The sequence below is a fragment of the Podarcis pityusensis genome, assembly GCF_964106645.2.
Source record: "Podarcis pityusensis genome assembly, chromosome: 3".
NCBI classification, from domain to species: Eukaryota; Metazoa; Chordata; class Lepidosauria; order Squamata; family Lacertidae; genus Podarcis; species Podarcis pityusensis.
The window spans coordinates 107,861,022-107,877,872 of NC_138026.1; the positions used below are offsets into that span (position 1 = coordinate 107,861,022).

General features: G+C 46.0%; 1 protein-coding gene across 2 annotated transcripts in view; it reads left to right on the top strand.

The window, feature by feature from the left end:
• Positions 1–16,588, top strand: part of FOXN2 (forkhead box N2) — a 53,027-nt gene extending 36,439 nt beyond the window's left edge. For both annotated transcript variants that reach the window (XM_081001094.1, XM_081001095.1), the window contains exons 3-6: positions 1,279–1,400; positions 5,983–6,047; positions 8,635–8,703; positions 11,960–16,588. In XM_081001094.1, coding sequence (XP_080857220.1) covers positions 1,279–1,400; positions 5,983–6,047; positions 8,635–8,703; positions 11,960–12,507 — 804 coding nt within the window. In that variant the 3' untranslated portion in view covers positions 12,508–16,588. The remainder of the gene's footprint in view (positions 1–1,278; positions 1,401–5,982; positions 6,048–8,634; positions 8,704–11,959) is intronic.
• Positions 16,589–16,851: the final 263 nt, after the last annotated feature.

Genomic DNA, 16,851 nt, shown 5'->3' on the forward strand with positions numbered 1-16,851 from the left:
CTCCCATCATCCCTGACCACTGGTCCTGTTAACTAGGGATGATGGGAATTATAGTCCCAAACATCTGGAGGGCCGGAGCTTGCCTAGGCCTGTCCTAGTCTGACATTCCAACCACTACGCCACACTGACTTCCTAGAGTCCTTCTGCTATGGGGCAGCTCTATAAATTAAGTAGGTAAGTAAATATGGGGAAAGGAAAATGTCACCTAGAGAAGGATCTGAAATGTTTTGAAGTTTGTATTTGTTTTATTCTGGATTGTATTATTTGATGTTTTAATGTGTTGTAAACTGCTTTGAGATTTTTTTTCTTTAAAATATAAAGCGGCATAGAAATGATATACCTGTATATACTCGAGTATAAGCCAAGCCGAATATAAGCCGAGGCACCTAATTTTACCACAAAAAACTGGGAAAACTTATTGACTTGAGTATAAGCCGGTTCACCACACCACAAACCTCGTGGTGGGCCGGAGTGTGTGTGTGCGCACATGTGCACACGGCAGAGGGGGCTTCTCTCTCCCCCCCAGCCCCTCGCATCCTCCTGCCTTCCTAGGGTGCTGCCAAGAGGCAGAGGCTGGTGGTGGCAGCGACGGAGGAAGAACAAGCAGCCCAAAATTGCTGCTTTTAGGCTGCCTGTTTCTCCTCCGCCGACAGCGGCAAAGGTGGAGGAGGAGGAAGGAGCAGCCCGAAAGGGACCCTCACTCGAGTATAAGCCGAGGGGGGCTTTTTCAGCATAAAAAATGTGCTGGAAAATTCGGCTTACACACGAGTATATATGGTATATATATAAAATTGCAAATTCCACAGGAAAAAAGATGCCTAGACATTCCATTGTGGCAACCGTAACCCACGTTTCAAGGTGCCATTTGTTGATTAGCTGAGATACCTGAGTTTCTAACACTGCCTCCTAGCTGGGGCTGATGGGAGTTGTGGTCCTGAACATTGGGAGGCCCCCTTGGTTGAGGAAGCTTGATGTACAGAATGGTGCACATACTTTGAAGTGCAATTTGTCAGGCTTGGGGTGCAAATCTGTCTCAGCAGCCTCCAGCCTGCCGTGAGCATATTTCATCTACGACCCAGAGTCTCCCAAGTACCAAAATTGGCAGTTCATCATCACACGTTTGCAAACTGGATATGCTGCTGCCTGAGGACCGTTTCCCCGCAGGAGGTATCCTGGAATGAGTCGGTTGTGGAAGTGGTGGTTCTGTCCTCTGACACGGCTTACACAAAATGGGAGAAGTCCTTCGTAATAAGCACGGGTGCTTTTGTTGTTTCCTAGGTGAATGGAAAAGGTTCTTTGTGGTGTGTGGACCCAGAATATAAACCGAACCTAATACAAGCCCTGAAGAAGCAGCCTTTCCCCTCTGCCTTTTTTTATACCCCACCAGCATCACCACTGAGGTAGGACTCTTGTTGCTCTAAACACAGGGCAATCTGGGACGGGTGGTTGGTGGAATGCAGATTTCCGTCTAGATCAGTGTTGTCCGCAGGCGGTGATACATTTTTTTGAAAAAAATAGAACATTAGTTTTGGTTTGGGTGAGTCTAGAAGAAAGAGTCAGCCATAGCTTAGTGTTGCGAAGGTCCTAGGTTCATCTCCAGACTCCCACACCCTTCTCCAAACATTGTAGCCCTGCAAAGCCATTGCCAGCCAAGATCAGGCAACGGTGGGATGACTCTGAGTAGGAGCAGAGGAGAAATTCGATTCAGCTCTCATTGAACGGCGAACTTGCACAGTCTGCCCTTTGTGAAACAAGGCATGAAGCGAAACACAGCCACCCTTCAAAATTTGCAAAATTCTGTGAATTTTGCAGTGCATTTCTCCAGGCAAGCAGAGCCATAGAATTGTAGAGTGGGAAGGGACCCTGAGGGTCATTTAGTCCAACCCCCTGCGAGACAGGAGTATCAACTTAAATAGATGACCATCCAACCTCTGTAATGTGTACAAAAATGCTTATACTGGGGTAAAGCGTGTCTGCAGGAATATGAACGTATTGATGGGAAGAGTGTCCAAGCACACATATTAGAGGAAATAGTTTTTTTAAAAAGTGTATATCAGGCAAAAATTATATTAAAAAAAAATATGGGAGAAACGTTGCACTGAAACACTGATGAATTTTCATGAGGACGCTTCTTTTTTTTAAAAAAAAGTGCAAACTGATTTGAACATATGAAGAACTGAGTTTAGGACTAGAAAAAATGAGAAACACACAGAGAGAAAATAAGACTTAGCCATCGCTCAGTCTAAGACAGATTCACCTGTTGACCACCTTCTTTAGATTATCCTTGCTATTCTGCTTGAATATAGGAAGCATCTTTTTAAAAAAACAACGGCAACAGCTGAATGTTTGTGTTAGCTGAGAGACTCTTACTGGAATCTATATCCCAGTGGAACGTCTTGATTAAATGTTATGGGCAGTTTGCATTTGATATCCCTTCTCTGATAGAAAGCATACAGGAGCAGAATGGGTGGGAAGCCATTTTTGGCAATTCCTTCTCCTCCCCCCACCCTCTGCAGCTCATCCCCTCCCGGTCAGCTCTGAAGGCTCACCACAAAACCTAAAACTAAGGAACTGAGAACAAATTATAAAGATCAAGAGTAGCCAACATGGTGGTCTTCAGATGTTGCTGAATTGCACCTTCCATCATCCCTGACCAACAGGGCACATTGGCCAGAGTTGGTGGGAGCTGGAGACTATCAACACCTGAAGACCTCCATGTTGGCTGCCTCTGATAAAGAGATCGTATAGATTTTAACTAGGTTTGCTTCCAAGTAAGTGTTTTGAAGATTATAGTTGCAAGCTAAAATTAATTTTCTGATCGCATTTGGGTTATGCAGAACTTGTTTTTTTTCGCATGGGGGAGATTGGGGGTATTTATGCTCCCAGTTTAGAAGATGAGCCAACTGTGTCTGACAGAAAGCAAATGAACTTGTGGTGGGAGAAAATGGAGCTCATAGCTGGCTCTTAGCCCAGGTCACAACCACCAGCCTACGGTAGAAACAGTTTGCCCGTTGCAAACACAGGAATGCCTTTCAGCCAAGGCTGCCCCTCGATGACGTGCAGTGAGGAGAAATCCATTCCAGCAACGAATCCAACGGAGAAAATATCAATTGGTGTTTTACGCAAAACTGACGCTCTGCCCAATTAACGAAAGAGTTAGATGCGCTCTAAAAATCGACAGAACTAATCAACTTTAGGAGAAATCTTTAACCTGACCAAGATGGAAAGGCCTTCCTGGCAAAGCGCCAAGGCTGAAATGAAATTTTGGGAGTCCCTTAACAACAAAAAGTCGAGCCTGTATCCATGTCTGGCATGAACTGAAAAACAGCTGACGTGCTTTGCTTTTGTTTTTCTTTCTGCCAGAAGCATTGCATATGTAGGAGCACAGAGATCGGAGCTTGGTAGCTCCCAAGGGTGGCTGGACCCTTTGGGATTGGAAGAGTGGAAGGCAGGGAGGACAACAGTCGCTTGAGCAGAGCCTCCCGCTGACTGGTTGCAAGTAGACTGAAGTTGGTGGGCCACAGGTGTTAAACGCTGACAAGATCTCACTCCTCTTTGCAGTTGTGCTGCAGCTTTCTGCACTAACTGCAGATTCCGGATCAGGCACAAGGGAGGGCCCACAGAGAGCGCATTGCATTAATCCAGCCTTGAAGTAACCTATGCATGAGCGACTGTGGCCAGGCTTTCCACTCAAACATGGCTGCAGGACTGCAGCCTCTGTTTTGAATGTGAATGGTAGTGTCATAACTAGAAGATGTCTTGCCAGTTTTTGTTTGGATATTCCAGGGCCCAAGACAGACTTCCTGTTACAGACAGAATGTCAGATGGGGATGGAGGAGAAACTCGATTCAGTTCGCATGTGAAACAGTTCGCATATGTAACTTGTAGCTTTTTAAATAAGACAACAATCCGAAACATGGCCATGCTTCAAAATTGGTGCTTCTCTGAATTTTGCAAGGCCAAACAGTGTTTACAAAAATGCACAGGCTGGGCTAAAAATGAAAACAACATACAAAAGATGCATTACCTGGAGGAAAATTGCTTTGCAAAAATGTGTATGTTAGTGGTAAAATTGCATATGAAAAGGTTTGTGTTAGGAGAAATTTGCCCTAAAAATGTGGATGAATTTTCACAAGGACTTTAAAAAGAAAATTCTACACTGCTGTAGAAACATGGGGAACTGAAATTGGCAGATTTGCTGTTCTGTCGTGTCAAACTGCTGCCCTTCTTTGGGTTAACAAATACTGCTCCTGAGGAGACGAGGTCCTTTTAAAATCATCAGGGCAGCTAAAAGTTCTGCAGTGTTGTCCCTGAGGTAGATTATGTGCACCACTGCAGGAAGGACGCATGACTTCCAGTCCCCTTTTCCCAAAATAGACCAGAGCGCAGTAGAAATTGTCGCCAGGAGGGCTCCTGTTAACAGATGCTTGTTTCAGACTTTATTCTCCAACTCACTTAGGGAAAATCATCTTTAAAGTAACACACACACACACACACAGAGAGAGAGAGAGCGCGCATTCTTTACAAAGATGGCTTAAAAAAATATGTGGTGGTGTTTGGCTTGAGAACACTTCCCACACACTTTAGAACAGGATTTGCAAGGCCTGTGCTGGAGCTCAGTGTTCGCGGCCCTGGAGTAAAGCCAAATCTAGAGACTGGGGTTTAAAGCAAGACAGGAAGAAATGCCAAGGGAAACTGTGTTTCTGAGAAAGAAACGGCAGGGCACGAGGACGCAGGATCAGGATAAAAAGCACAAAACGGTTGCTCATTAACAGAGGTTCTAGTCCTCAGGATTATGGAAACCTGAAGGTGGAATCCAGAAACGTAGTCAGTTGCCTTAGACCAGTTCAAACTATTTGCCCAAGTAGCCCAGTATTATCTCACTGGAAGTGGCACTTCATGATCTTAGACAGAAGTTTTTTCGCATCACCTGTAACAGGAGATGCCAGGTTTGGAACCCCAGACATTCTGCAGCCAGAGTATTGCCCATCACTGAACTCTGTCCCCAATGGGTGCAGAAACGTTTTGGTCTGGTGGGCCAGATCTTTATATCTCAACACCCCACCAGCTAACTCTGACAGGTGGGCAGAACAACTCACTTGTCAATCATCTGATATCATAATGATATCAGGTGCTCAACAGGTCCCACCAAGTGGGATTGAAGTCCCTGTGCACTAGTTGATGGGCAGGAGGCTTGATCCTGTTTTCTACACCAACTGTGCCTCTGCCTGCCCCACACATATAGGGCATCAGGTGTGCTACAGCTGGGTGTGGTTTGGGGGAAATGGTCTGACAGGCCAAATGGGGACTGTTTCACATATTCCACACTGGCCAGCCAGGGTTTTTAATCAAGTGTCTTCTCAAAGGGATTTGCAGTCAATCTCCTGATGAGCAAGCAATTATGATAGAGGTGTGTTTTCAGACACCTCTGTCTTGCTCACACTGTCAGTGTTTAGATATAAGCTCCCTTCCACAACTCATTAGTTTCACGTCTTTGAAAAGTAAGTCTGAATAAGCTCTCAGTCTGTGGCAAGCTGTCAAATGTGCCAGTGGGTTTAGATGCAGTCCTTTTATTTCTGTTTTCTTGAGTTCAGTAGCAAAAATGCCAGTTGCGGATATAATATAATAGGCAAGCTTAGCAGTTTTTGACTTTGTTAACTAAATGCCCGCAAAAGAAACCTGTTCGATTAGATCACTTTCCTGGGACATCAGAAAATGTTCAGAGGCAAGGTGCCCTAGGGATTTGCATAGGGAAACCTCCCAGCTCAATCTTCTCCAGAAAACCCACATCACAGATTAGGTCAGCTCTGTAATACACCAGGTTTAAGACTCACACCAGGCCAGCAGTCCTTGTTGACATCACTTCTGGTACAGGAGAGATCCTGCCATTTTGAAATCATTGAAGGTGCAAATATGGCTAGACTAAGTGAATTCTGTCTTGGTTCAGCACAGTCTCTAAACCTTCTTTCTCCTCTCTTCCAGTGGTTCACCTTCTCCTCACTACTTAACCTCAGTTTTGAAACAGAATCAGGGTCGATCTATCAAAGGTAAGATGTGCTATCCATTGTCCATCTTTTAGCTCTCCTTTGGGTGGCTTTATAAACTCAGTCTGTGGCCTGGTATAGATGTTGTGGCCAAATTATGGTTTGGTCATCATGAACAACAAATTCCTTCCTGGCTTGGGGATTTGAGCACATGAGGGGAGGCAGGAATGCACAAACCCAAAGGCTGTTTACAATGGCTAAACTATAATTTGGCCACAACATTTGTACTGGATCACAAATCATGCAACTTGTGGCCACCACAAACGTATCAGTTTGCATCCCAAACCATGGTTTAAACCTGTAGATGTGGTTTAGTTGCAGCATCTGAACTCGGCTTGCTTGTTTCCAGGAGTTCTGTTAAAGGTCTTCTGTCTTGAGATTTTCCATTCCAGTTTCTCGGACCAGTCTAAGGCCTCATCTGCATTATCTATTTTAAAGCAGCTCTTTACAACTTCCAACAGTCATCTCTTCCCCCAAAGCATCCTGGGAAGTGTAGTTTGTGGAGGATGTCTGTTCCTGTGAGAGCCCTATTCCTATCACAGAGCTACAATTCTCAGAGTGGTTTAACAATTAATCCCTCTTTCCTGGGAACTCTGGGAAATGTAGTTCTGTGAGGAGAATAAGGATCTCCTAACAACTCCCAATCCCCACAACAAAGTAGAGTACCTGGAATTCTTTGGGGGAAGCCATGACTGCTTAGAGTGGTTCGGTACTGTTTTGAATACATAGTGCAGATGGGGCCTTAAAGCACCAATTTCATCTGAACTTTAGTCTCGATTCCATCTTCTTTTTTAACAGCTGCATTTGCAATCAGGACTCCTCTAAATCTTAAATTGTTTTTTTCCATTTATCATTTAGATGTTTTTCAGCATCTCAACTTGTCTTCCCTTTTCGCCTTCTCGATTCTCACCCCTCCCTGCTAGCCCTAGCACTTTATTTTGCTTCAGTGATTGTCTGGCTATTCCTTCCAACTTTGTAATTGATTAAGCACTTGGAGGAGATTGGGGCGCTGAACAAGATCTGTGTTCATCCATTTTTAAATTGGTTGTTGCAACGATGTGATCTAGAGAACCAGGGTGGTTGGTACCTATCAGCATGAATGTGGGGGAATCCAGTGTGTGTCAGCTGTGGAAAAGGCACACTAGGGATCTTTAGGAATGGGACTGAAAATTAAAGTGCTGTTACCACAGTAGCATCAAAGAAATCTATGGTGCAACCACATTTGGAATAATGTGTGCAGTTCTGGTCGCCTCACCTCAAAAAGGACATTGTAAAGCTTGAGAAGTTTCAGGAAAAGGCACCAGAAATGATCCAAGGGGATCGAGCAACTGCCCTATCAGGGAAGGCCACAACTTTTAGACCTTTAGCTTAGAGGTGTGTTAAGAAGGGACGTGGTGCTGGTATATAAAATGATTCATGCTCTGGAGAAAAAAGATTTTCTCCCTCATAACGCTAGAACACATGGGCATCCAATGATGTTGAATGTTGGAAGATTCAGGACAGACAAAGAAAATAGTTTTTCTTGCAGTGCGTAGTTAAAGGAGAGAATTTGCTGCCACAGGACGCAGTGATAGCTTTAAATGAGGATTACACAAATGCATGGAGGATAAATCTAACAACAACAACAATAACAACAACATTATTTGTGCCCTGCCCATCTGATTGGGTTGCCCCAGGCACTCTGGGTGGCTTCCCATATATAAAAAATCAGGAAAATTAAACATTAAAAAGCTTCCCTATATAGGGGAAGAATAGAATCATAGAATTGTAGAGTTGGAAGGGACCCCAAGGGTCATCTAGTCCAACCCCCTGCAATGCAGGAATGTCAGCTAAAGCATCTGTGACAGATGGCCACCCAACCTCTGCCTAAAAACCTCCAAGGAAGGAGAATCCACCACTTCACAAGAGAGTCCGTTCCACTATCAAACAGCTCTTACTGTCAGAAAGCTCTTCCTGATGTTTAGTCAGAATTTCCTTTCCTGCAACCTGAAGCCACTGGTTCGAGTCCTGTCCTCCAGAGCAGGAGAAGACATAGCCGGCCGGTATGGCTATGTTTCACTGCCTCCCCTGTCAGAGGCAGTATGCTGGGAATCACAAGCAGGAATTGGAGGCTTCCCATGGGCATGTGGTTGGCCAATATGAGGACAAGATGCTGCACTGGGTGGGCAGGCAGGGCTTGGCAATTGCTTGGCTCTGAAGCTCACTAGGTATCCTTGGTCAAGACACTTACCTCACTTCTTATCCTAAACCATGGGTAGGCAGGCTAAGGCCTGGGGGCCGGATCCGGCCAAATCGCCTTCTAAATCTGACCCGCGGACAGTCCGGGAATCAGTGTGTTTTTACATGAGTAGAATGTATGCTTTTATTTAAAATGCACCTCTGAGTTATTTGTGGGGCATAGGAATTCGTTTATTCCCCCCCCCCCATATAGTTCAGCCCCCCCCCCAAGGTCTGAGAGACAGTGGACCGGCCCCCTGCCGAAAAAGTTTGCTGATCCCTGTCCTAAACTAAGCGTGCTTTTAAAAGCATAGTCATGTTTCACTCCTCTAGATGAAACCTAATGGAAGGCAATTTCCTTTTTCTTTTCCAGACTCTGATATTGATGCTGCTACTGCCATGATGCTCTTGAATACTTCCATTGAAGAAGGCATTTTAGATTGTAAGTAAAAATAAGTTTTTGCTGCCTTTCTGTTTTTCAGTGCTGCTGCTGTATTAAATCCCTTTTCAAATGCAAAATTTTAGTTAGAGCGGTTGATGGTTTCTTAGAAAACACTTGAGGCCATTTATTTCTGGTTTGTTTGTTTTAAAAAGCCCTCCTTTAGAATATTGATTTGCGACATGAAATGAAATAATGTACACCCTGTTTGCTTGGTAGAAAGTCCCGTTGTGTCCAGTTGGACTTACTTGCAGGTAAATGTCTTTAGGATTACAGCACAAGCTAAATCTTACTTTGAAACAGTACCGCATCTTGGAATACGTATATGGCTTATTTATTTGTAAATGTAATTTTAAATACTGACAGCTCATATTAAACCATTAATGTTAAACTAACGCGGGTGGTGCTGTGAGTTAAACCACAGAGCCTAGGACTTGCCGATCAGAAGGTCGGCGGTTCGAATCCCCGCGACGGGGAGAGCTCCTATTGTTCAGTCTCAGCTCCTGTCAACCTAGCAGTTCGAAAGGACATCAAAGTGCAAGTAGATAAATAGGTACCGCTCTGGCGGGAAGGTAAACGGCATTTCCATGCACTGCTCTGGTTCACCAGAAGCGGCTTAGTCATGCTGGCCACATGACCCAGAAGCTGTACACCGGCTCCCTCAGCCAATAAAGCGAGATGAGCGCCGCAACCCCAGAGTCGGTCACGACTGGACCTAATGGTCAGGGGTCCCTTTACCTTTAAGACAGTTTTAACGAAGCAGTTGGTTACTCTATTCAAATCCTTTACCCAAATTACGCTTTTATTCCCTCCAACCCAACCCCCCCATTCAGCCTCATCTACACTATAACTCGGGATTCTGCTAGAAGCCTCTTTTCCAACCCTTTGCTAAGCTTTTGTCCTGCAGCAATGCCCTGGAAATATTCCCTGTAATACTCCTCCTATCTGTCACCGTTCAAAGATGTTCTTCACTTCTCCCCTTGGCACTGCAGACAGGCCTTTTCTCCCTGCCTTTTCAGCCTAGGGTGGCTAGTTGAAGTAGGCCCAGCAAGTCTTTGGTCACTGTGCCTCTCCTCCTCCCTCTCAGGTCTTCCTCCCCAATCCTCTCCTTCAGCTTCTTTCTTCTTCTGGCTCTCTGCTGACCAGTGCCGGGCTATATATACACTCCTCTGGCCCAACCCCAGCCAATTATGCGGTGTAACTGAAAATTCTAAACCTGCACCCACCAATCAAATGACGCACGCCTTCTATCCTTCATTTGCATTCTGAGAATTCGAATGCCAACCCTTCCTCACAGCTGTCAGTTAAGGCCCTGTTCAGCCACAGTTAAACCAACTGTTGCCGGACCACACAGAAAACTTCCCACATAAATGTACGTTCCGAATCAAATGTTGGGAATGCCTTACACAATGCATGGGATTTCTCAACAACAGGGTCCAATAAATTCTGAAGGGCACCGTGGTGACTATTATTAATCTATTTATTAAATTTGCTTACCTCCCTTCATCTGTAGATATCGGAGAGGTTCGTGACATAAAAATACATAACCACAAATCAATAAGCCACCCCCCACTCTTGCCTTAGACTGTTCCAAGTGCACCAGTATTTATTATTTTTAATGATTTTATTGATACATCATGACAGCAACAACAAAACAGAAGAGAAAACAATACACGCACGCGCACGCGCGCGCACACACACACACACACACACACAGAGCAATAAAAAGATATTAGAAATTATATAATGACAATAAAAGTAACTAAATTTATTTATTATATCAGTTTGTTATGGGACGGGGGTGGCACTGTGGTCTAAACCACTGAGCCTCTGGGCTTGCCGATCAGAAGGTCGGCGGTTCGAATCCCCACGACGGGGTGAGCTCCCGTTGCTCGGTCCCAGCTCCTGCCAACCTAGCAGTTTGAAAGCACATCAAAGTGCAAGTCGATAAATAGGTACCGCTCCAGCGGGAAGGTAAACAGCGTTTCCGTGCACTGCTCTGGTTTTGCCAGAAGCGGCTTAGTCATGCTGGCCACATGACCCGGAAAAACTGTCTGCGGACAAACATCGGCTCCCTTGGCCAGTAAAGGTAGATGAGTGCTGCAACCCCAGAGTCATCTGCTACTGGACTTAACTGCCAGGGTTCCTTTACCTTTCTATATCTGTTTTTTAAACTTACAGTGTGTCCTTCCTTCGAAAGCAGCCCAGGGCACCAAACACATCTGTAATAAAAACACAATTAGAAATAAAGTGAAGACATATTTAAAGAAGGTTTGTGGCATCTAAAAAAACAGATAGTAACAAAATCATGTGTCTGGACAGGCCCGCCAAAACAGAAAACTTTTCAGCAGGGGTCTAAATCAGTGTTTCCCAAAGTGAGTGGCCCTGCTCCCCCCCCCCCCCCGGGGTGGCAGGATTGCCTGGGGGCACTACGGGGTCACAGAGGAGGCGGCAGGGGGACACTGGAGGTGTAAATAACTATCAGACTTTGGAAAGCTGGTATCACTGGATCAAATTCATCCAATTTAAAAAAATAACCACTGCACATAGTTTTAACTGCATTTTGGATAAATGTGGCATTAATGGTTACTGTTTTGAATTTTATCGTGCTATTATTTTCCTTCGTGGTTCATGGAAACTGCTATTCTGAATAATGCTTTTTGTAGGGTATGGGGCAATAGGGATGAGTTAATGGAGTTAAGTGGCCTGGAAATCTTTGGGAACCTCAGGTCTAAAAGATGGTGCTTGCCGAACGCTGGTATTGGAAACCTGACCCCTTTAATAGAATCATACAATTGTGGAGTTGGAAGGGTCATCTAGTCCAAACCCCCTGCAATGCAGGAATCTCAACTAAAGCATCCATGACAGATGGTCATCCAGTCTCTATTTAAAAACCTCCAAAGAAGGAGAGTCCACCACCTCTCGTGGGAGTCCGTTCCACTGATGAAAGGCTCTTACTGTCAGACAGTTTTTCCTGATGTTTAGTCGGAATCTCCTTTCTTGTCGCTTGAAGTGGTTGGTTCGAGTTCTACCCTCCAGAGCAGGGGAAAACAAGCTTGCTCCCTCTGCCATGGGAAAGCCCTTAAGATATTTGAAGGTGGCTTTCGTTATCTCCTCTCAGTCTCCTCTTTTCCAGGCTAAACATAGCCAGCTGCTGAAAAGCCCGCCCAAAACATCTGGAGGGCATCAGGGTGGGGTGGGGTGGGGTGGGGAGGCACTGATCCCTCCCACTTCTGACAAGACTCTTTATTTTCCTCAGGTAAGAAGCCGCAGCCTCTCAAGCCGTCCAAGAAAAGGAATTACGTTAGCACGTTCCAAAGCCACGGCAAGGCAAGTTCCGGGGGGAGCGATTTCCCCGTCCCCAACATTGACCCCAACGAGGACCACAACTACAGCGCCAGCAGCGTGGCCTCGCAGCGCTGCGTGTCGCCCTCGAGTGTGTCTTCCCTGTCGTCCGTTGACGAGGTCTACGAGTTTGTCTCCGAGGCCAGCCGGGTGGGGAGCGAGGGCAGCGAAGGGTTCCACAGCGAGGTGGACACGGATGGAGACGACCGCGAAGAGGACGATGACGACGACCCCCTGGCCGATAGTGGCTACACCTCGCAGCCGTGCCTCGCCGCCTCAGACAAGGCCCAGCCTCGCAAGAAAGCCCTGGAGGAGCTCTGCCTAGAAATCGACGAGGAACTGAAAGAGGCGGCCGGGTCTCTGCTTCATCTAGCCGGGATTAGCCCCTGTCTAGGCTCCCTCATAAGTACTGCAAAGACCCATAGCCAGAAACGAAGGAGAAGGAACGACGTCACAGCCTGAGAAGTGTGTTTGGGGACGGGGCGGGGGGGGGGAGAAGATACGTCTATCAATAGAGATAAATGCATATTTTATTTTTTAGCGTGGCAATACTCCTCTACTTTTTACCCTTCACAAGGGAGATCAAAGCCATAAAAGGACTTTTTGTTCATGTATTTTTATTTTCACAGATTATAGTTTTGCAATTTGTTTCTTTTTTCTAATTGCAAAAGCGGTGGTTTTGAAGCATTGAAGAGCGGATTACAATTGTGCAAAACAGGTGGGGCGGGGGCAAACCAACCAACCAACCAAACAAACAAACCAACACAGCAGTTCCTTCCCCCTGATAATTTTAGCAAAGTTGAATATTTGAGTTTATTGGAGGAGTGGGTGCCATTATCTCCGTCATCTCATACCTTGTACGTCTCTTTGGGTTTGGAACCTGGGGGCTTCATTTGACCTGTCTGAGTTCATAGGGCTCTGCGCAGAGAACAGGGCAGCCAACCAAATGTTGGGAGCTAAACTGCAGCTCCCTTCTGCCCTCCCCATTGGCTGTGCTGGCAGGGGTTGATGGGAGTTGTAGTCCAACAGCATCTAGAGGGCCACACATGCCCCATTTCCTCCAATGGGAGTGAAGAATTGTGCCTTGCTTCCTGGCGCGCCTGTTCCGCAGCGAGGCCTGGTGTTTGTATGTTATGGCGCATAAAGTCCAATGTGTAGCCGGTCTTTCTCTAATTTTTAGGGCAGAGGGTGGAGTGGATGCAGTGCCTGCATTGAACTCTACACATGTAGTTCTCAGCCTGCATAATTTTTGGCCCTCAAAGATCAGTCGGTGGCGATCAAGCGGGAAAAGGCTACATGGACTGTCTCCTGTTCCAGATTGACATGCAATTCACAAATCCCAGGTGGGACTGAAAGTGGAGGGAGGTGCATTGGGAGCAGGAGAATAAGCAGGCGCAATCCTGCCCCCTCTCTCTGTGCCCACGGGCTCCTACCTCTGTCGGTTCTAGACCAGGGGTAGCCAACATGGTGCTCTTCCAGTTTTAGACTACATCTTCCACCCTTCTTGATCAATGTCCATGCTGGTTGGGGCTGATGGGACTTGGGAGTCCAGCAAGAACGGAAGGGCATGGAGTTGACTATCCCTGAGCTGGTTCTGACACCTTCACGTGTTCAGATTTAAGTATTTGCAAACGCAGGATAAGGTCTACCAGCTTTCAGCTTGGCTTCCGTTGTTGCGTAATTGTCTCATGTGCAAGTTGAGGGTCTGGAATAACCTGAATACTAGACAACTGCCATCGTGGGCCAGTTACCGATTGACTGATGTCTGCAATAACACAGGGAGGGTGTTGGGAATGCAACATGTAAACGTGGATGTTTTTGAGACTCTTGAAGGGTTTATCTCCACTCTTATCCTCACCTTCCTTGGAACAGCACAAAGTAAGGAGCTGGTTCCTTTTCTTTTCTTTCTTTCTTTCTTTCTTTCTTTCTTTCTTTCTTTCTTTCTTTCTTATAGTTATTATATTTTAGATCTTCAGTGCACACTTTATTAGCAAACCCAATGTTCTTTTGGTCTCGATATCCAGACTGAGTGAAAAATGTTGACTGCTAAAATTGTAAATGACTGTTGCACAGAGAACTTGTAGTTACTTGTTCAGGTGAAGCATAATGAAATGGGTTTCTTTTGTTTTAAGGTTACGGTGGTTGATACTGGCCTACTTCTCACTGAGGAGAAAAGCTTGTTCTGGACTGGACCATTTTAGGCTACAGGTGAGGGCACACACAATTGATTACTGTTCTGCGTGAAGCAGAAAACCTCAAATAGAAAACTAGGTGTCCAGGGGAAAGACTCTAGCCTGGCTTTCTTCCTGACATCGAGTTCTTTTAAATGTAAAAATCATTCAAATCGCGGTGCAGCTTTACACTGTGTGAGCCCCCACCTGCAGTCAGAAGCAGAACCGTGCAAACAGAGCTGGCAGCCTCAATGAGGACTAGGTTCTTGAATGCATTCTTACTCCACTTGGAAAACCGGCCTTTTTTTCTTCTCTTCTACTGTGTGCTTCAGTTTTGCACTGTATTAACCTAGCATCCCTCAAGAAGACAGTATATAATACGCAGCCTTAAAGGGCACCGTTTTCTAAACGTGTGCGCGCGCAGAGTCACGCTCCCTCCTTAAGACTCTGAGAGGAGCGTAGGAAATGCCTGCGGTTGATGGTTAGCCGTCCGTCCCATCTTCCTTGGGGAGCAGTGACCGTTAGAATTCTGACTCCTGTTAAAATCAGCGGGAATTTTGCCATGGTTCGTGCAGCCAGAACGGCACCTTTCTTTTTATCCGTTATCACAGCAATAATATCCCCTGCCTTGTCAAGTGTCAAGGAAGCCCAAGAGCTCTGTGCTTGCTCTTCCGCCAACACAGTATTCTAGCACGTGCTTAAAATGTAACGTGGGAATGGTAAAGATGTGCCTGTGAAGCCCTGAGTGCAGGCTAACTCCAGGTGATGATCCAGAGACCTTCCATCTTCCAACACAGCCCTTTCTGTGCTATGACGTATGCCTCGTGCATGGACTTCCATGGGAAACCTTTGTGTATTTTACCATTCCCATGCACCATAACACAGGATGTTTGTGTCCTCCTGGGTCTTCTGTGGTGGCTGCTGTGTTGTTTGGCTGCTGTTAGGCAGCTGGAGGCGTCGTTGCCTGAATGGTGCGGCCAGTCTGCCATCCAGGGGGCAGATGTGTAGTCCAGTCTAGACCTTTTGCTGTTCCTGGCACTTGTAATGATGAGTTTTGGAGATGGAGGGAAGGACCCACATGTATCACCGAGGGGAGTGGGATGGATCCTGCACCCATGTCCTGTTGGGAAATGGCCCTGACTGGAGTGAAATGGTAGCCTGGGAAATGGATTGTCACAGTGCCACTAGAAAGATCTCCCATGTCAGTCCCGTCTGAGTCTCTCCAGGGAGGCACAGCCAAGCTCTTACCCCACTTCTGTTCCTTTCGGTGGATGCTTGTGCAGGAAACATTTCCACAAAGTGCGCCCTGTGGTTCTGAGAACCCCTTGAGCATTCTTTTGCAACAATCAAAGCATTAGCGTAGCTCATTCTGCCTGGCATGGAGGGTCAGCTTGAAGTGCCACTTTTTAATTTCTTTCCCGTGTTTCCGAGTGTTGAGCAGTCACGAGCGGCTGGTTAAGCAAACCTCGCCTCCCCATTAGCAAAATGCTTCCAGGTTGGCAGAGAACGAAGGCGGGAAGCTAAACTTGTATTAATGGCGCAGAGCTTCTCTGGCTCCTTGGTGACTAAGCCAGAGGTGGTCAAGAGTTCTGATTTCACTGCCTCTTCATGAACGCAAGCCGCCTTATACACTCTGCCAGCTTAATAATTCTTGAAACTATTCTGCGGACACCCCCGCCCCATCCCTCACGCCTTCTATATGTCTTGGGCTACCAGTTCCATTGCTGATGACCATTGGCCATATTGGGTGTGCTGATGGGAACTGGAGCTCAGCAAGATCCAGAAAGCATCCCATTGGCTACCCTTGCTGTGGAGTTTCAATGCCTTGGGCTGGGATCCAGTGAACCCAAACCAGGCTTTCTCCCAGCTCTGGACCTTGACGTGGTTTGCTGGATCCCAACTACTCTCAACTGCATAATCTGGTCAAGAGATTCTCCCAGTGTAGGCCTTACGTTTGCAAGGATTTATGTAGCATTCCACCCCCTCCTGGAATTTCAGAGGAAATCTTTCGTTCAAATGGTAGTAAACTGTAAATGGCTCTTGCTCTGTAATCATGTTGCTAGTTTCTAGACAAAAAAAGTCTCTAATGCATGGGTGTTTGCACGCTCTCACCTGTTTGTACACCACTTTCTCTGATGTAAAAGTCTATAAACGCCAATGGTGCCCATCGTGTATGTTGCCTGCTGCTTCTCTTCTCCCCAGAGGTTCTGATGGATTGGCCAAAACAATCTTCTTGCTGAAAAGCGCCTCTAGAGCCGTTTCCTGTGTCACTGTTTTGCTTCCCAGAACTTCACGGCAACAAGTCAAACATGGGAAGGGTTTACAAGTGGGTCTACCTGCAAGTCAGACATGATGCTATGTGATTTATTTCTTTAAAAGTTTATAGGTTTTAAAAAGAAATTGAATACTCTCAAAGGACATCTTTAAGAAGTCCACTAGAACAAAAGAAAACAGAAGCCTGGCTTGGTAAGCCTCTGGTGGGGTAGTCAACATGGTGATCTCTAGGTGTTTAAAACCACAGCTCACATCATACCTGGCTATTGGCCAGACATTTAGAGGGTACCACATTGACTGCGCACAGCCCATGGGTTAAAATCCTTTAAATTTAAAAGTGTTCTTATTTGCTGTACAAAAA